General features: G+C 39.3%; 1 protein-coding gene across 2 annotated transcripts; it reads left to right on the top strand.

Annotated features, from left to right (window-relative positions):
- Nucleotides 1-1,705: 1,705 nt before the first annotated feature.
- ddx27 (DEAD (Asp-Glu-Ala-Asp) box polypeptide 27) lies at nt 1,706-21,035 on the top strand. Of its 2 annotated transcripts, none has more exons than XM_077530433.1 (22): nt 1,706-1,724; nt 2,132-2,264; nt 3,293-3,448; nt 4,581-4,640; nt 4,718-4,874; nt 4,941-4,999; nt 5,466-5,549; nt 6,152-6,257; nt 6,342-6,515; nt 7,207-7,357; nt 9,393-9,492; nt 11,279-11,420; nt 11,493-11,646; nt 13,873-13,954; nt 14,023-14,200; nt 14,273-14,379; nt 16,286-16,379; nt 16,879-16,973; nt 18,608-18,740; nt 18,821-18,923; nt 20,031-20,090; nt 20,233-21,035. In XM_077530433.1, exons 2-22 carry the CDS (start codon nt 2,181-2,183, stop codon nt 20,246-20,248), a joined length of 2,295 nt encoding a protein of 764 aa, XP_077386559.1. In that variant the 5' UTR covers nt 1,706-1,724; nt 2,132-2,180; the 3' UTR covers nt 20,249-21,035. The 2 variants fall into 2 exon arrangements, with proteins under 2 accessions (XP_077386559.1, XP_077386560.1); XM_077530434.1 differs by lacking the exon at nt 1,706-1,724 and adding an exon at nt 1,759-1,777.
- Nucleotides 21,036-21,283: the final 248 nt, after the last annotated feature.

Here is a 21,283-nt window from a genome sequence, read left to right as displayed (position 1 = left end):
ACCAATTTTCCAATATTTTGTAAAACGAAATAGAATGTGTTACATAAAAAAATGTTTCTATTTCCCCAAATATTTCAAATAAGCACTTTTCAGTGCTGTAATTTTAATACTTTGATATTTTTGCTCATGTCGGCCAATGTCTATTTATCAAATTTCCTGGTGTGTCCGTGAAACCTGCTCCTTGACTTTCAACTTGCAATGTTGTGCATATGATGCAGGCAGTCTATTTGGTCCCCTTTATGAATTAACATCACGCCAAATGCCCTCTGGTTAACCATAGCCTAATTGAAATGCAGGTTAATTTCACTAAATGACTATGATTGGCTTCAACTCAATTTACCGGAGTGAGACAAACAAAATTTGCTCAGATAATTTCAGGGTTCTCGCAATGTTATTTTTAACAATTGTTCTATTTTTGGTGTGTTATGATCCTTTGAAGGATCAGCAAAATCTCGTCATGTCCTCCTAATGACACAAAAGGTTCTTCATTTGACTTTGTTTCATAGAAATGTGTGGTTATTTCTGTTTACGTAATATAATGTGACAGAATCTATTAAATGCGAAGTTGACCAGATTTCATGCAAATTCTACTTGATTTATTCATGTTCACCTGATTACCAATTATGTTAGATTTTACGTAAATTGAAAAACATGACATCTTTTTAAAATGACAGTTCCAAAAAAAAAAAAGTTTTGGTTCCGTTTCACATCAGCAGATGCGTCTAGCTTTAAAACTTCTTCTAACTTGAGATGCTCGGCTATAAATTAGCAAATGATGCTGCTTTAGCGTAGATGTGCACTTATGTAAGCCAGTTCTGCTCTGTGATAGATACATATAGTACGTTATCTTCCTTTTTAGGTTTGGAATGATCCCAAACTTTGGACAGTAGGGAAGGTTTGTCAGACAAACATTCCAAAGGCAGACCGTTCGTTTGCTTCCAAAACAGCAAAGTTGCTCACAAAAGTGTAAACATTTAGAAACTGATCACAAGTTGTGTTTTGCCTCAAAGAAAATTTCCACCAACACTCAATTTAGTCCTAAAGGTTTCATATTTGGCCATGAACACATTTGTTGTCAGACATTGTTGCCAATAAAACATCAGATTTGCTCACAAAAAAAAAAAAAACTTATCATCACCAAAATTCCAATTTGACAACAAACATTTATGCACATAAATGCAATAATTGACCATCAAAAGTTGTCCTTTGCCCTCAAAATGCTCCAGTCATAAAACTTTGAATACTTTCATTTGAACAACTCATTTGTGGCCACTGGCGGCTTTAGATGTCAAACATTTATTTTTACGGGGCTTCCTGTTGCCTTTGCAAAGATTTTTTTCTTTCTTTTTTTTTTTTTAATACACCCCTGACTTTTGACCTTTAAACTCGATGCATTTATGCACGGCGCCATCTTGTGGTTGTATGTGGTATTGCTCCCCCTCACAAACGCGCTCAGTTTACCTTCGATTACAAGGAATTGTTGTGTCGTGTGATCACTGACCACTGCATGTCAGATGTCCTCGACACCGACGGGCTGCGAACTTTACGTAGATTTTTTTTTTTTTTTTTTTACTTTGTTTTTATGACTCTGACATCTCTTGTATATGTGAAGTGCATTAAAATTAAAATTATTATTATTATTATTATTATTATTATTATTATTATTATTATTATTATTATTATTATTCCCAAACTACGTGTGCCCGCCTCGTTGGGACTTCAAGGTAAACAAATCAAACTATTACAACAGGGGAAACGTTTTCAGTTCTAAATGCTTGTAAGTCCGTTTGTTTATTCGTCTGTTACCATTGGGCGTGAAGTGGTCGAATGCCTTCATGTACACGCCCGGTCAGGGTCTCCAGATGATTTAATCAAGCTAGAGCAAATTACAGTGGTGAAAAACGCTTTTATTTGTCTATTTCTTCATTAAATATCCCATGCATAATTTTTTATACGTTTTTGATCAGCATCGTTAATAGATTGCGTCCAATTATTACGTAGAGGTAAAAAAACAAAAAAAAAAAACAAAAACAAAACAAAAAAAAAACGGTCTTGCCACATAACCCGGAAGCATATTGTTCCAACTTCCTGTTTCTTCACCACACGTGTGTGATTTTTTTTTTTTTCTAAGCACGTCGAAAACAAGACGATTCGAACTCAAGACAACCTACGAGTTCGCCATGTTGGAGCAACTGGGCCTAATCGGAACCATCCGAGATGACGAGCAGAGTCCGGAAGAAGCCGAAAGTGATTCCGAGCAGGAGGTGAGGGAGACCGGCTCCGGGACCGAGCTCTGCCCGGGGAAGGTACACTTCGGGGCGGATCAAGCCAAAGCGGTGCTCGGCCCATTTGCGTTGAACCTGTGCAACTGCACCAAAGAAAAGTACTGTAGAAGTTTTAGAACAAAAACGATGCTGCACAATCGATAGAATGGACTTTGACCCTCGAACTAAAGACACATTTATATGAAATGGAATTCTAAACGTTCACCAAGTGTTGTGTGATTGCAGACTTGTATGTACGTATGTACGTATGTATGTACGTATGTATGTATGTACGTATGTATGTATGAATGAATGTCATGGCTCATTTTTTTTAAATTGATTTTTCACATGATTGATATGACAATTACAATGAATCAAAAACTAATTGTTACTCATTGTAATGCACACCACGGAATAGAGAATACGACCAACTGAATTAAGTTACTTAACGCCCTTATTAGGTTTGCTTATTCATAATAATCGTTTGCAAAAATAACTCAAACCAAGCGGCACGAGTTACAATGAAGTCTGAATAACATATGTCCTGCTGGGTTTAAAATTGTCCCTGGGTGAATGTGACCTGCTATATTTTGCCATCAAAACTTGTCAAACTTGATTATTCTTCACTGATTAAACAATATTGTGTAAAAGAAATAATAAGTGCAGCTCTTTTTAAGCAACTTATCCGTTATCAGATTGACCGCTAATCGTTTTTAGACTTCGTTTAATTTAAAATTGTCCCAATCCCCTCAATTCAGCCTGTCAACAGTAAATCTTTTCTGATTTCTGTCTGTTTTTAAAGTGATCTATCAAGTATGAACAAATTTGAGCTGAATAAACTTTGACAGGGTTTGTTTGGCCCTGATTGCGACAGGAGACTTGCCCGATTTCAGGTCGTGTCCATGTATGGATGTCAGTTGTTGTTTGTTTGTGGATCATTTTCAGCATCGGCACCCAAAACGTTGTTTCCCCACCGACGAAAAAAAACTTTTGTTGCTTGATGTTTGATTGTCATTGATGAATCCCAGGAAGAACCAATTGTCCTGAATCGTAAGAAGAAGTTTGGCAGCCAGAACGGCGGAGCTAGAGACTTCAACCGTGACTTTGTGTTTGGAGAAGGAGATGCGTTGGACCACGGAGACGACTGGGCCATGGCCGACGTCATGAAGCAGCTCAAAAAGAAGGTACACGAACTTGGACGCCACGCCACTTGCTCTTGTCACCAAAGCGAAAGTTTGACTTGGGTACTTGACTTGCATTTAGCACCTCACTACGGGTACCGAAATGATATACCACCGCAAGACATCGCTCAAAAGCAGTGCAAAAAGAATTGACAGCAAAAGTAACAACAGTCGCAATTGTTCTTAATTGAAGTCAAGTGATTACGACAAAAATGTTTGCATATGCCATTCATAGTATTTGTTCATGTCAAAATATTGGGGTCATATTTTTTCCCCTTTGAAATCATGCAAGTAATAATTCAATTTTACCAGATTAAAACATGTTCAACACGTCCTAATAACATTAACTGTAGAAAGAATTAACACGTAAAAGGTGCTCTTTAAATTTGGCAGGCAAAAAATATTGATAAAAAGCCTTTTTATGAATGAATTGATTAATCATGATTAATCATTATTCTAAAATGTGATTAATCTGCTGGAAAAAAATGTAAATTGTTTGACAGCTCTATAAAAACGTTGACATAAACAGTTGAAGAGATTTAAAAGCAAAGTCGAGAAATCCAAAATAGCTTCTTGAAATGGCTAAAAGGACAAGATTTTGGAAAAGATGATGATTTTTCAAAATACTTTGAAAAGAGCTTCATCATAGCTAAGGGAAAAGAATGAGCATCATTTTCCCCTGGATTGAAAAAAAAGCATTATGCTTTATTGGGATGCTTATGATGCCGCTTATGATGGAACCTAGTCAACAATTAATCCATAAAATATGACAACAAATAATGAGTTGCAGCCCTAAAATTCTCAATAGTCGAAATGACTTTTTCTTTCTTGCACATTTGTTCAGTTCTTTGGGAAATAATTTGCTGCTCTTCATATTCTTGAATTTTATGGTCCAACCTTATTCCAAAATGGATTAAATTAAATGCATTTCCCCCCCCTCAAGTATTCACGAGAAATTTTGTTGTCACAGACTGTCCTATTAGAAAGTGGGTTTTGTTTTACCCCTTCAAATTGACAAGATAAGTTGGATTGATTAGTATGTTTGTATGCTTATTTTTTTATTTTATTTTTTTATTTTTTATTTTTTTTTATTTTTTTTTTTATTATATTTTTACTGCTGGTCTGACATGTGCAGAGAAGTCTCACCACTCTGGACCAGAAGATTGACAAGGTCCGGAAGAAGAGGAAGGCAGAGGTATGTCACCAATCTACTTCCTGTGCGGAGCTTCTATTTCCTGGCAGCTGACTTTCTACTTCCTGTCCACTGAGCAGGAAAAAGCATCTGCTGAAGACAATTCTGCAGTGAAGAAAGAAACGGCTGACGATGACGTGAAGCCTCATGATGATGATGACGACGAGGACGAGGATGAAGATGACGAGGAGGTGGACGAGTTCAACTCTGACGACGAGCAGGTTCTCACCAAAGCAGGTTAGGCTTTTATTTTGAAGGTTACTTGTTCTTTTTTGTGGCTGACTTGCTGTTTTCTGCTGGCAGACACGCTGAGGGAGAAGCGACGCCGCGGGAGGAAAAAGGAGGCAGACGAGGAAGAAGAGGTGAGGAAGACCAACTGGCATAGGCAGAAAGGGGGTGGTGCTTATCTTGTCACCATGGTAACACCTTAGCGTCGGCTTGTCTGTGTATGTGCTAGGACCCGACCATTCATTGGCCGACGTGGTACAAGTTAAGACATGTAACTTTTTTTTTTTTTTTTTTTTTTTTTTTAGATGTTATCCAATTTTTCTCTTTTTTTGCAAACTTGAAATACTCAAATATATAAGGACAAAATATTGTCAAGCAGTCAAATGTGCTGCCTGACAATCATATCTTTATTGTTGTATACAACATAGTTTTGAATTGATCCGTTATCGGCAATCACATTTTTAAAACAGTCCAAAACCGATACTGGTCAAATGCTTAATATCACCACCAATAATCTGTTCTATGCCTAATGGAATTTTATTCTGCCAAATATATTTGTGTGTGTGTGGGTGTGTGTTAAATGTCTGCGTGTGTGTTTAGGTGCAGTCATTCCACGAAGACGCATCACAGTTTGACGACACGCTCACCTTTGGCGACATGAACCTGTCCAGACCCATCCTCAAGGTAAGCTTGATGCCGCCTGCGACTGCACAAGAGTGGCCCCGAGAGGAATTTACCAAGTTTATTTTTATTTTTGAATAAAACCCCAATGTTCTCCCAAAATCGTTAAATGCTTTGGTTATTTAGTTTATGTTACGTAGTTAAGTCAAAACAAGCTTGATTTGACTTGATTAAATGTCGCAGTGGTCACCAACCACATAACGGTTTTGGACCCGGCCGCGCAGTTAAAACGAATTTAAAAAAAACTTGGAAGTCTTCTGGTTTATCCAAGGCTAAAAAAAACATTTCATTTTGAATTTCACAAGCCAGCAAAATGAGAAAAAAAAGAAAAGAGGTATTAAGTATTTGTCCAAAGAAAATTATAATAAAAAATAATAATTAAAAAAATTGCAACAGGGAAGAGGCCCAGTGCGAAACAACACAAGAGCCAATGCCCAAGAAGATGACGAAAGTTGCAATTGTATACAAACAAAGTTTTAAAATGGTAAACAGAAAGGTCAGCGTGCTTCCAGGTTCATCAGCAATAAAGCGGCCAGCTCAGCTTGCTTGGTGCCTTTCGGGTCCAGTTGTTTTCCCGTCACCAGTGGCTGTGGCACCCCCTGCAGGCAATCACGGCGTTAGGTTTCAAGCAGCCCACCCCCATCCAGAAGGCGTGCGTCCCCGTGGGACTCCTAGGCCGAGATCTGTGCGCCTGCGCCGCTACAGGCACAGGTACGCCGGCACCTGAGCGGTGCAACAGAGGAGGAGGAAGAGACGCTGCCATCCGTCACACTTTTGTTTTTCTGCTCCACGCAGGAAAGACGGCCGCCTTCATGTTACCGGTGTTGGAGCGCTTGGTTTACAAGCCCAGGACGTCCCAGGTGACGCGGGTGCTGGTTCTGGTCCCCACCCGAGAGCTGGGCATCCAAGTTCACACGGTGGCGCGGCAGCTGGCCCAGTTCACCTCCATCACAACGTGCCTGACTGTCGGTACGACGCAAGCATATCTGCGTGTCTGGCTTGTGTATGTGCGCCAGGGTTATTATAATTTTTGAATTTCCATTTTAGTTCGTTTTTATTTAGTTTTGAGTTGTTTTGTTACTTTTAATTAGTTTTCAGGGTGGCGATAGTTTATGGAGATAGTTTAGTCCTCTGGAACGGTTTTGAAGCCGATTCAAGTCACTGGTTCTGTCATTGTTTTTGATGGTTTGATTTTGATTAAATACAAAAGCTCATCGGATCGCTTTCATGGTGAGGCTGAAACCTGGATTTGGACGATGACCTTCCAAAAATATTTTCATAACTATTCTTGTGATGAAACATGGACTTTTGAATGATGACGCAAGTTCAAACACATGAACGGCATTTTTTATAAACATTTATTGACATCAGTGTTTGTTTGTATCGACCAACGTTCATAGCTTGACGGCCATCAGCTGCTTATCGTTTGTAAATTGCATTTCAATAGCTGTTGGATGCGGATTGTAACACAGTTCCTTTGCTCCGAGAATAGCTGAGGTGGTCACAGGTCACAGGTCACAAGACGGGACCCGTGATATTTGCCCAAATATGGACCTGCCAGAGAATGGAAAGACTTTATTGGCCGGGTCCTGGTCAGCTCGCTTTGCTTTGCGTGCGTACATGCAGCAGTTCCTAATCTCCCCTCTGGGCTTCTCCTCAGGTGGTCTGGACCTAAAGTCTCAGGAAGCGGCATTGAGGGCGGGTCCTGACGTCCTCATCGCCACCCCGGGCCGACTCATCGACCATCTCCACAACACGCCCAGCTTTGAGCTCACGCACGTCGAGATCCTCATCCTGGATGAAGCAGACAGGTAGACACCAACAACAATAACTTGCAAGGAAGATCTGCTTGATGTCAGATTATCCCCCCACACCTTAAGTATTACTGGCTGATATCGTCAGTATTCTCAAGTACCTGATAAGTACAATTCTTCCTTCCTCTTATCATTTTTCAATAATCAATGGGTTGGAGACAAAAAAAAACCAACAGAACTATGAATGAGTTCATTTTTTGGAACAATGGCCATAGTTGGATTAAGTTCAATAATGAACTCAGTAATGAATAATGAACTAGTTGATTTTGAAATATGTGAGCTGAACTTTGAACCAGTTTGAATCGAAAATGAATTTGCCCAACACTGACTGTTGCAAAGATGTTGGCAGTTTACGTTTAACAACATGAAGTGCATCCGTCCATCCGTGCTTTTCACCTTTTTTCACCCCTCATGCGTCATGAGCAACACTTACCCCGGGTTAACACCGGTTGCGTGTGCGGTGCGGCTGCGGTGCGGTGCATCTTGACTGCGTGCTCCAGACGCGTCAATTTTTTGGCCAATCCACACCGGATCCGCACAGCTGCGGTCCGGCAGCTCCGTCACCGACCACTTCCCACCGTGTCTCGCGTGACCGCACGCGATCATGTGGCATTAAAAACAACGACAAACACACAGAAAGTCTGTGCACAACAGAGAAGCAGAAAGAGAGGTGGACTTTTATTATTTTGTGGCTTTCCACCTCCAATATAAACCTCTCCTCGTCCATGTTCGCTGGTGTCTAAACCGTGAATGAGCACCTCGCACGTTAACTCCAGGCCCGTCTACGCCCACATCACGTTTTGCTAGCATGCTTGCGAAATAGGAGCTGGCGAGTGTTTTATCTTGAAAGGTAACCGGAAATTTATTTTGAAACTGCGTTGGTTTTCCTGTCCCGCTCAATGTGTTTTGTGCTACCTTGCCATATGCCGGAGGTCTACCGCTGCGGCGTCCGGCAAAAATAGAAAATAGGTCTATCCTTGCGGAAGGGCTGCGGCACGCCGCAGCTGAGACGCAGTCGACACGCAACGCACACGCAAGCGGTGTAAACTGCACCGTTCGAATGAATGGAATCGAATTGCTTGCGTCGCCGGAACGCACCGCAGCCGCACCGCAACTGCATCCGGTGTAAACCCGGGGTTAAGTTCACCACAATAAAAGTAGATCTATTTTATTAAAAAAAAAAAAAAAAAAATCAATAAACTAACAGTTTGAGGTGATTAGACATTTAAACTAATAAGTGAAAACAAAGAATAGGGAAGTCGATGCTGGGGGTTTTTTTGTTTTGTTTTTGTTTTGTTTTTTGCAACAGCTCATCTGCATAGCTTCCAAATTGTTGCAGGTTGCTGAAATGAACTCATTTTTCTGTGCGGGCCTCACAGACGCGTTAAATATACAACTTTACAAAGTCACGATGTACCATCACCGCTGAGCTACTTTTAGAACACAGCCGTGAACTACTCATGTTGTACTCGTGCAAAATAGTACAGGCTAGCACTTTGTTTTATTTTCAGAACAATGCAAAGGCGGCCAAGTGCCTCTTTCGTCTTAAAGCGATATTTGACTCATTGAGCCTTTTTCAGCATTGAATGAATGAGAAAATGTCATTTCTCATGTACGATTAATCCCTTTAAAAAGTCTTTTTGCCACTTGCTGTCGACTGAAGATAACATCACGCGTGCTCAGGAAACGAGGAGCAGTCCTGTCAGTTTGCTAACGTCACATGACCAAAGCCAGAAAACAGGTGAGCCGCGATTAGCCTCGGCATGTTTGATGTCCTATTCATTTGACAGCAAGTGGCACAATTACTTTTTAAAGGATATTAATTAATTGTACAAGAAAAGAATGAAGTTATCACATGAATTCTACTGCTAAAAATATCTGAATAAGTCAAGTATCTCTGTAACCTCCGACGCCCCTCAAGGCGGCTTGTTTTCTCAACTCTGCAAGCCGACCATCTCAGAAGAACTCACGACTGGTGACTTTAGCGCTTACTTTTTCCAAGACAGCTCAAATGTTTCTGTTTGCTGGTCAGGATGCTGGACGAGTACTTTGAGGAGCAGATGAAGGAGATCATCAGGCTGTGCTCGTACAACAGACAAACCATGCTGTTCTCCGCCACCATGACCGAGGAGGTACCGACACAACCCGCCGACACTGCCGTCTTGACATTTACTTACCACGAACATTTTTGGCCTTTTGTTTGTTTGTTTTTTCAAAGCTGCCTGATACCTAGGATGATTTTTAGCAACCAAGGAGGATGATAACTGAGATCTGGAGCTGAGATGTTCATTTTCAGTGAAAGGGAAAATCTCGGTGTCAGAATTTTTTGTAGCTTTTAGTCTTATACAATAGTCAACTTTTTGTTTTATCAATTCTAGCAAAAAGTTCAGTGAGTTCCCGTCAGCGTGTCGTACAACTTAACAACATAGTCCAATTAATGCCAATCGTGCAATGCTTGGTGGGCAACAGGAACTGTTTTAGTGTGACAAGAAAAAAAAAAAAAAGGAATCCTCCGCATACCGACATTTGTGTTTTGATTTGATGGGAAAATGTTGTTCTGGAAAATAAAAACAAAAAAACATAACGTAACCACGACAAAACAAAAATGAATCTAATTCTGCAACTCTCCAGGCGGAATTAAAATTTATCAGTCCCTGCTGCAAAAGTGCGCAAAGAAAAAAAAACAATCCAGCTTTCAATTGAGCTTCATTCAAATATCCGTGTCCATGGATGAATGATTCTTGAACAATTTGGTTTTCAACCGTAATAAAGAACCATGGAATAATTTGGAACAATTGATAGTTTTGGACCGTTGACACAGCGACATCTGGTGGCCAATTGTCAAATATCACATTCAAACAGGAAAGCAGTAAAGACTAATAATAACCCCAAATATGTCCGGAAATGCAAATGAGCTTTTTGCTGACGATTCTTGTTTTGTGTTTAAATTTGTCTTTGAGATAGGTTATCATTTCACAATAGAATTTGATCACGTAAATGCCACATTACACGAATCAATTTTGTCCTCGTTTGTTACTGGTTAGAATGTTTAATCTTAGGTGGAGGTATATAATTTTTTTTTTTTATATTATTATTATTAAGGTAACTGTATCACTGAATTGCTTATTCACAATCAAATTTCAAACTTTAAGTGTTTTTGTGTTTCCTTTTTAAACAAAGGACAAATTAGGTTTAAATTAGGTTTAAAATTAAGTTTATTGATCATTAGAAAATACTTTATCATTGTTTTGTCTCACCCCCAGAAACATTCCTACCATAACGATATATATATATATATATATATATATATATATATATATATATAATGTTTTTTTAATGTTCTTAAAGTGCACAACGTGATCACAGGGAAAGAAATTGAAATACTTTATCATCTACTGTTCAGAAACTACAAATACAAAAAAAAAAACTAAAAATTATACCTTCATCACTTCTTTTTCAACCTAAATAAACAAGATGTTAAAGATTATCATGCAACAACAAATATAAAACAGCATACAAAACAAACAATTTTAAGGACAATAAAGTATGTGTTCAGGCAATCTACTACAAAGACGGCACACGGTCAAAGCACACTACAGTGACATGCCTGCTTTGTTATTTGACTGAACCGCAGCAGGGCAGAAAAGAGACAAACGAAAGCTAAACTACTAGATACATATTTTAGTGTCAGTATCGATCGCGATCGATAGCGATACTGACTTGGTATCGATATTTGGATCGATCCGCTCACGGCTACGACATTCTCTTGGTGTTGCCTGTCCACATTTCAGCCGTTCCCGCCACAAAGACTTCATGAAAATGCGTTGTCGCGATCGGCTCCAAATCTCTACTTTTGCTCAAATTGATGGCGCCGCCGCCTTGTATTGAATATGGTGTTTGGACCGAATGCGTCCTCAGGTGAAGGACCTTGCGGCCGTCTCGCTGAAGCAGCCCGTCAGAATCTTCGTCAACAGCAACACGGACGTGGCGCCGTACCTGCGGCAGGAGTTTGTGCGGATCCGAGCCAACCGCGAGGGCGACCGCGAGGCGGTGGTGGCAGGTGGCCGTCCGTCTGCTTGCGCCAGATCCCACACGCTTGCTCCGTCCTGACTGTCGGGCATGTCTGTGGCAGCTCTGCTCACCAGAACCTTCCAGGACCACGTGATGGTCTTCACGCAGACCAGGAAGCAAGCGCACAGACTGCACATCCTGCTGGGACTCATGGGCCTCAAGGTCGGGGAGCTGCACGGGGAGCTCAGCCAGAACCAGAGACTGGAGAACCTCAGGTACCTCGCCAGCAGAAGCGCAGATGACAGGACACTTGAGAGTAGAGTTAATTTTGTCAACAAACGTTTTTCACCGGAGTAAGACCAGACTAGACGAGACCAAAACCCTCATTAATAAACAATAAATTGGACTAAATCACTGTGTTTTTGTCGACAAATGACAAGACGAAAATGTACATCACTTAATAAAAGCGAGACTAAAATCCGTGGATGTTTTAGTTCATGGACAAAAACGAAACGAATATGATGTGATTTTGTAAAATCTTTTCTCTGCTAATCTGTCACATTGACACTGTAACGTGACACACCCCCGTTCAAATCTGCAGCTTGCGAGTGCAACATGAACAAACATGGGACAGACAGGAAGTGAATTCACGGATAAAGGTTTAAAAAAAAAAAAAAAAAAAAAAAAGTAAATTATAGTTATAACGTAACATTAATCAAACGGCTATGACATTCCAACAATATTAATCCAACTGCTAACTAATGCCGGCTAATTTACTAGCTCATAGCATGGAGCCAAAGTAGCCACTATGTGTGTCAAGTTGTTTTTCATCAAAAAAGATGAGAAAATTTTAAGTTAAATGATTTTAGATCTTAAATGTTCAACATAATCTGCTGCCAAAAAAATATACATGAGTTAAATTATTGTCCTCACTAAAACTTTGACAGTTTTTGTTGACTAAAACTAGACAAATAAAATTGTTTTCTTGGACTGAAAGACTAAAATGGTAGATTTATAGTCGACTAAAAAAGGACTAAATAAAAACGTGATGATAAAAGTGAGCAAGTGTTATTGACACTGGACTAAATTTAAAAATGGTGGATAAAATCAACACTACTTGGGAGCAAGTGGGACATTCATATTCACCCCTCCAACCTGATTTCAATTAGACCGGAATGGAGAGCGTGGCCATTTTGCCAACTGCTGCCTACTGAAAATGACATCACAGCACCGGGTGGGCTCAGCTTGCAAACGTCACGACCAGACCCAGAAAACTGGTGAGCCGTCAGTGATCGTTAACCGAACCCACCTGGCAGTGTGATGTCATTTTCAGTCACCAGCAAATGGCAAAATGTTGGATCAAAGCGGATTTATTTAAGTCCAGGATCGCATTACTGTGTTTGTACCTTCAGAGCTGGAAGCACTCTAGCGCGCTTCTAATTTTAAACCCGGGAAAGCCGACACGGCTTTTTGTTTTGTTTTGACAAATTGTCGGTCTCTTGGCCAATGAAATGCATCCGAATATACACGCGAGAGTGATGTGGGCCTCGTAGAATGTTCTGGAATTTTATTCGAGCATTTCCAAGTGCTGGTCAAAAAATTAGAATATCCTCAAAATTAAATAATTTTTGGAATTCCATTCAAAAAGTCAAACTTTTATAGATTCAGGGTCCACATCTCTGTCTCTGTCTCTCTCTCTCTCTCTCTCTCTCTCTCTCAATTTTTTTGTTTTTTCTTCCCATGATATTTTGCCTCAGTCTGAAGTCAGTCAGGTTACCCGTGGTGGATAAGGGGGCAAAAGTATGACCACGGTAAATGTGCAAAAATTGGCTTAAATTGGACATTCAAATACTCATTTCTCACTTCGTTTATTTTCAGGTATGGCAACCAAAGTCAAATTTTTTGTTAGTTTTTTGTTCAAACCCTCGGTGCCACCCAATTTATTAATTTTTGTTCCCAGTCATCCCTATTTTGTTTTAAATCTTTTTTCTTCCAGAATTTTGATTATTTTTGAAATGCACAGTAATGTTGTCGAAGTACTATAAATACAAGGCCTTACAACATACAACAGGCAAAGTTAAATATGCACAAACCAACACGAGATTACCCAGAAGGGTACCGTCAGTCATAAATAAGACTAAATAAATAAACTTGAAGAACAAATGAACGACCCGCTTATGATCCACTATTAGCGAAAATCGGCAATCATCCATTCACTCTAACACATGCACACAAAAACAAAAAGTAAACAAATTAACCAAAAGATACATTGTCTTTAAGTAAACAGTAATAATAGTTTTTAATTAAAAAAAAAAAGAAGAAAAAAAAAAAAGAAAATTATGACAACACTTGCCTTCATTCCATTTTGAAGTTTGATCTTATTCATTTTCCATTTTGACAAGCGGCCTGAAAAGTTGATGAAATTTAATGTTAGTGTTGCCTTGCTATAAAATAGAAAGTACCTTTCTAGACAAAAAACAAGCTGACTTTGTTTTGCGCAGGCGTTTTAAGGACGAGCAGGTGGACATCCTGGTGGCGACGGACGTGGCGGCCAGGGGTCTGGACATCAACGGCGTCAAAACGGTGAGAAGAGAAGAAGCAAGCCGCACGTGCGCAGCCATGATCACGCGCGTGTCCGTCGTCCCCGTCAGGTCATCAACTTCACCATGCCGTCCACCGTCAAGCACTACGTCCACCGCGTGGGCCGCACGGCCAGAGCCGGACGCTCGGGGCGCTCCGTGTCACTCGTCGGCGAGTCGGAGAGGAAAACGCTGAAAGAAGTCGTCAAGTCGGCCAAGAACACGGTGAAGGCCCGAGTGCTTCCTCCAGGTAAACGCGCTTGTGCGTGCTCGTCAACCATGTTGCACTACCAAACTGTGCCACTTCGTTCGTCCATTCCAGATGTCGTCCTCAAATTCCGAGACCTCATCTCAAAACTGGAGAAGGACGTCGAGGCTGTGGTGACGCTGGAGAGGGAAGAGAGAGAACTGGCTGCCTCAGAGGCCAAGGTACGTACACACGAGTGTTAATTTTATCCACCATTTTTAAAGTTAGTCTCAGTTTTAGTCTAGTTTCCATCACGCTTGTTAGTATTTATCATAGTCAACCTCAAACTGTTTTTAATTAGTCCATTTTTAGTATATACTTCACTTTAAATCTAGCATTTTAATCTTTATTTTAGTCCATGAAAACAATTTTATTCATCTAGTTTTGTCAACAAAATCTCAACATTTTAGTCTAGTTTTAGTCAGGACAATCATTTACCCCTGTACATTTTTTTTTTGTCAGCAGATAATGTTGAACATTTCGGATCTAAAACTATTTCACATAAAATTTTCTCTTGATCTTTTTGATGAAAAAACAATTACAGTATATCAATAAGTGGCTACATGGCTGCATGCTATAAGCTAGCAAGTTAGCCAGCATTAGATCGCAGTCAGATTACCGTTATTGTTGGAACGTTATAGCCGTTGGATTCATGTTACGTTATATCTATAATTCACTTTATTTTTTTAACCTTTCACAGTGAATCCACCTCCATGTGTCGCTAACTGCAGATTTGAAAGGGGGTGTCACACCACAGTGTCACATTAGCAGAGACAAGATTTTACAAAATCATATCATTTTCGTCTCGTTTTTGTTTATGAACTAGGAGAATGTCCAAAGATTTTAGTCCCACTTTTATTAAGTGAAGTACATTTTCATCTCATCTTTATTAGTCGACGAAAATGCAGACTGATTTAGTCCTAGTTATTGTTTATAATGAGGGTGTTAGTCTAGTGTCGTCTAGTTTTAGTCCGGTGAAAAATGTGTGTTGACAAAATTATTTTTGTTTAGTGTTCGTTGACAAAATTAACACTAATACACACACACTCGCATGATGAAGTTAAAGAAGTCCTTGGGTAATTTGATAAATTTTTATTCATTTTTTTTTTAGTTTTCAAAGTTTTTGTTTTTTATTTACCTACATACGCACTTATTTCATATTTTTAACGAAAATGTGGAGCCTATACTTGAGCAACTTGACATGATAGAGAAGTTGAAAAGAGCCACCAGACTTCACTCAACCAATATTGCTTTCGCCAATGTTTTTGGATTGAATTTTTGGTGTCATATCCAAATACTTAAATATCCATTGTTAATTAGGGATGTAACAATACTCAAATCTCACCATACGATAATTAGCGCAATATTGTGTGGAGGTTAAAAGCTCACAATGTTGTAAAAATGCAACATTCAATTTGAAATTGAAAGCACAAGATTGTGTTTTTGTGCATGGACATAAATCACGAATTGGCAAAAAAAAATTGTACACACTTTGGGAATGGAGTCTATTTGTTGCTTTCCCTTCCTCTGGACATAGGGCAGGATGATATGGCCCAAAAAAAAAAACACACAATCTAGATTATTTGTTCTTTATTTTTAAACCCAACAAACATTTATATAAAAGTTTCATTTATTCAAAAATAATTCCTGTGCAAAATGTTCAGACAATAATAATGTTATGTACATTAACGTAATTCATAGTTTGTTCAAATGCTACAATTAAGTACAACAAGTCTTATAAAGCGGCCATCCAGCATAACATTTGGATGTTAACAAAACATAAGAGCAACAGAAGATAAAATATATTTATTTACATGCATCTCAGTATTCAGGATTTTGCACATTTTCAATGATGCGTTTTTCAAAGTTGCCGTGACATCCCTAATATTAATTATCATGTGCTTCAGTTCAAAGTGGAGGTCAACTCCAACCAACATGGCTGTTTTTTCTGCCATGGCTTCTTGAAATTTTTTTATTTTATTTTTTTTTGTCTCGTTATCCAAGAGTGCAGAGTGAAACTGTCTACTCTTTAAATCCTGTGGCTTCTTCAGACTTTATTTTCCAATTTTTTTGTGCATCTGTATGTAGTTGAGCGTGGCCCAGAAGCGTCTGGATGGCTCCGCCTCCAACGACACACAACGAGTTTGGTTCCAGACGCAGCAGGAAAGGAAGCAGAGTCGCAGTAAGTACAGCGGGCAATTCATCGGGATCTGTCTTGAGGACGTTGCGGTGCAAGAAAAATTTACCGAACGAACGGCGTCGTGCCTTTGCAAAGCGCCTCCGTCAATGTGCAGCAAGCGTGTGGCACAATTTTGTCATTGATTCCCTAGCGTGCTTGCACTTTGCTGTCAAACACAACAAAAACATTTTCACACATTGTATACTTAAACAAAAAAAAAAAAAACATTGCTAGTACTAAAGTCAATGTTAAATTCCATTCCATGCTAAGAGTTAATTAGCAGCAACTTGGCTAGTGCTATTCCTTCAAATAACAAACATTGCTACTGAAAAAAAAATCCGAGAAGAAACACTGTTGACATTTTCAGTGGCCAAAATTTCGAAGCATTACTGATTTTTTTGGATGAACTTCCCCTTTAAAGTTGGGAACATACGACCCACGTGGGACGTACCGTATATAACATGGCTAGCGCATATGTAAAGTGTGTCATGGCTGTGTGCAGTTAACAAGGCGCTGCAGGACTTTGACTTGGCTCTGCGAGGGAAGAAGAAGCGGGACAAGTTTGTGAAGGACAGCAAGAAGAAGAAAAACATGACGGTGCTCATCAATTTTGGATTTTCTTGCAACTAGAGATGGGCGAGTACCGATAGCAAGTATCGGTATTGGGCCGATACTCGGCCTCAGTTCATGGTACCCGTTTGACCATCAGGAAGTAGAAATGAGAAATTGAAAGAATAGCAAATTGTCATTTGAAGTGTTGGAATGGGATGTGAAGGTATTTGTGGATCTCTCCTGTCCTTTCCTATATTGTATCGGACAAGAAATCAGCAAAATTTGTGGAGCCACAAAACTTTTTCAGATTGGGATGTCTTAGTTTTAGTCTAATGTACTAATTAGAGCTGCACCTCAACACAAAAGCTCATTTTGCACATTCTTGCTAATTGGTGCCAATTTTATGGACATATTATGCTTGTTTTATGCGTCTCTTCGTAATTTTTATTTTGGAAATTTTATGGCTATTTTTAACATTTTTTTTCTGCCTTTCTTCCGTCAATTTCAAGTTTTGTTTTCTGCCCTTTTTTTAATTTAAAAAAATGCCTTCTTTTTTTTTTTTTTGGCAATTTGGTGTACATTTTGATAATATTTTTGGTTTTCTTTTGTTTTTGGAAAATTTTACTTTTTGAACGTTTGCTATTCTGCCTTTATTATTATTATTATTATTTTTTTTTTTTTTTTGGGGGGGGGGGGGGGGGCGTGGTGGGCGATTGCGCTTCTCTTCCTTTTTGGGAAGTGTTATGGTCACTTTTTGGACATTTTTAGTAGGCATGTAACGATCCAAACATCACGATACGATATCACAATATGAAGCTCACGATATGATAATTATCCCGATATTGTGGGGCGGTTGGCGATATTTAAAAAAAGGTCACAATATTGTAAAAAAAAAAAAAAAAAAGCACAATATTGTGCTTTTGTACATAACATCAATGCATACAAACCACCTACAATCTCTAATAATATTGAGGCGCTTACTTATTAATATGCATGCACACATTGAGTTCCTCCACGTATTGACTGGGTTCACAGGCATATTACGTCCCCCTTCATCTGCCAATTAGCGTGGATTTTAAACATAGAAGGGCCAAAATATCCTTAACGAAAATTAACTTGCAATAAAAAAAAAACTAGCCACCAGAAGGTGCTAGAATTGCACAAATGGAAATCAACCTGACTTTTTCAACAGATGTGCTGCGTTTAAATATCGTGAACATGACGACAGCGATATTGTGGCAGTTTTAATATCACGATATTGCCCTTATCGTTACATCCCTAATTTTTAGGTCATTTTAAAAACTTATTCATCTACCTTTCATCTCTCTGACAACTTTAAAAATTTGGACTCTGACATTTGTGAAGATTTAATTTGTTTTTTATGTAAATCATTAATTCATGTAAAGAATATTTCATCTAAAAATATGTTTTAAAAAAAACTTTTTTTAGAGAGATTTTACAGGTAGTATCAGTCCTTGGTATCGGTGACTACGTGAGACTTGAGTATTTGCACTGGCTGAAAAAGTGGTCTCGAACATCCCTAGTTGCAACACACCATGTGCTCAAATTGTGTGTGTGTGTGTGTGTTTATGATTGTGCGTCTGAACTGGTCCGTCTCGTGTAAGAATGAGTCTGTTTGTTTGCATGCGTGCACGCTGACGGCTGTTTGCGCGCCACAGGCGGAGGAGCGCGCTCAGTTTGAGATCTTGAAGGCCCAGATGTTCGCCGAGCGAGCCGCCAAGCGCGAGCGCCGTCCCAAGAGAGCCAGAGCCATGGCCGACGACGACGACGAGGGCCGGGCGCCTTCGAAAGGTCAGGAAGCAAACGAGCGCTTCACCAACGCAGCGTGTGCACCATCCTCACCTGGTGTTTGTTTGTGTGCGCGCGTGCAGCCAATCAGAAGGCGGGGAAAGGAGGCAAAGCGGGACGCAAGTCTGCCTTCGACAAAGAGTTGACCAACGTCAGCAAGAAATCCCTCAAACACTACCGAGCGGGGTGAGATTTCCCTTTCCATAATTCTGAAGCCATTTGTTTACATGTGGAACCATTTCATTTGATGGCCATGCGCATCCATAAGGTATGGCGGATTAAATGGGACAAAATAAGTCATTCAAAAATCCCGTACAAAAAAAAAATCATATGAATGGAAATAAAAACTATATACACATTTTTTTACATTTTTATTTATTTGTTTTTATTTCCATTGAAACATTTTTTTTTGTGTTTAACTTTGAGACCACCATACAGTTTGAGAGGCGATGACGCAATCTTGCCTTTGGCAAAACGAACGTTAGCGTGAATGGCGTTAACACGTGACAACAAACTGTTGATTCAATTCCAAAAAACAACAACAATCATCTGTTAGCATCAAACTCATTTCAAACGTTTCCATCGAGACCGATCCATTGGCACCTTTCAATCCAAAATGATTTTTTTTTTTTTTTTTTTTGGTCGTCACCTCATTTGATTGAACAGAAAGCCACCTCAGAGCCCTCTTGAATGAGAGAGAACAAAAACCTAACAAAGGGTTTAACACTCATTCACTGCCAGCCATTTTAGAAAATTTCAAAATGTTCAATACCCACGCGTTATTAGTTCAATATTTATATATAATCTACCAAATGACAGAATAGTCTACCTACTTTTTGCCTCGTCCCGTTCTTTTATAATTGACAGTAGAAAAATTTCAGTTTGCCAAAACAGCCATTTCTCCCATGGACTCTGAAACTGTTTATTTCGTATAAAATGGGGCAATGATGTCATCTACCGGTGGTTGGGCATCAGTAAAGTTGCTTCCAAGTTTGACATTTACAGTGGAGCATCATCAGATTCTCCCTCATCTATCCCCGCTCTAAAAAATACAATTGACAAGTATACTTGTCAAAGGCAGTGAATGAGTTAATGTTTTGTTTCAAATGAGCAAACGTGGACATTTTATGACTTGAGGTTATGCTGCAATGTTATTGTCCAAAAATAAGAACAACAACGTTGCGGACTCGATGACTTTCAGGAGGTTCAGGATGAAAACGCTTGGTGTAATTGAAGCAAGAAAACAAAAAACAAAAAAAACAAAAAAATCCAAACTCAATTTGTCTTTTTCAGGCCGTCCTTCACAGAGAGAAAACGTCTCGGTATGGACAGGAAGCGTTCGGGAGGCTCCAGGTACTTTCTTCTTCTCGTTTCCATCTTTTGATCTGCTTCTTTTCTTGTCCCGCATCGTCTTCTGCTCCATTTCTCTCTTTTTGCTTTCAGTTTGTTTAGCTCGTGCGCTTGACGTTTGTGGTCGCTCTTGTGTGTCAATCAGGTTCAAGAGGAAGTGACGACGCTCGCCACTGGTGTCTTTGGCGTCAACGCTCATCTTGTTTTGAATTGAAAGTCGCACAAATAGTTTGTTCCCAAAAGGTCTCTCGTCATAGCTGTGACTTTGACCAAAAAAAAAAAAAAAAGTCAAGCTTGTGGAAGAGGTTGACATTTGTTTCCATGCGTCAAGAAAAGCAAACTATGATTTGATGAAGGCGTTGCCGAAAGACCCGACGTGGCTGCCGACATCACGCCAGCGACCAATCAAAGCAAAGCCATTTCGTATATTCAAATTGAGGGCAGCATCAAGCCAATCACTGCATGGCTGATTTACATATTGAATTTTGAGAAATCAAAGTGTCCTGCCCGCCATATGAAAAGGATGACAACAATTCATATTCTAATGACGATAATGATGATAATGATGATGATGATGATGATCATGATGATAAGGGGCGGGCGTGGGACCAAATAGGTTTTCATTCTTACACCTTTTCAGGCCAGATTAATGGAAATGTGTTTTTATTTTATTGTCTTGTTTATCTTGACCATTACCTGAAATAATTGACGAAATCAAATGAAAATAATAATGCATTCAAGAATTGTTGGCATGAGAACTTAATCATTTCTTTGTCTTAACTTTTTTTTTTTTTTTTTTTTCCATTTTACTTTTAAATAAATATTCACCTTTCAGTGAATAGTGAAATACTAGAATAATATTTTTAAATATTATTGCCTATATTCATTGAATGAATATTTCAGGGTATGGATACTCTTGGAGAAAAAAAATTAAAAAATCTGAAACTCTTTTTGTGGAAAGATTGTGGCTGTGTCCGAATGTCCACCCTTAACCGACATAGCCCCGCCCACACGATATCTTGGCCTAGCCCTCATTGCGTTTGGCCATTCGGACACAAACCTCACTACTTGGTCCTTGTCATATATCACGTCATCTTCATACTTATCATGACGCAACATGTTTTAAAACTTGTGTATTTGCTTTGTCATACATATTTCAAAATAAAGCAAATTATTTCCATTGTATATAATTAATG

This window comes from Festucalex cinctus, chromosome 8, assembly GCF_051991245.1.
Source record: "Festucalex cinctus isolate MCC-2025b chromosome 8, RoL_Fcin_1.0, whole genome shotgun sequence".
Lineage (NCBI taxonomy): Eukaryota > Metazoa > Chordata > Actinopteri > Syngnathiformes > Syngnathidae > Festucalex > Festucalex cinctus.
The sequence above is the reverse complement of the archived record's forward strand: the minus strand, read 5'-3'. Positions and strand labels throughout refer to the sequence as shown.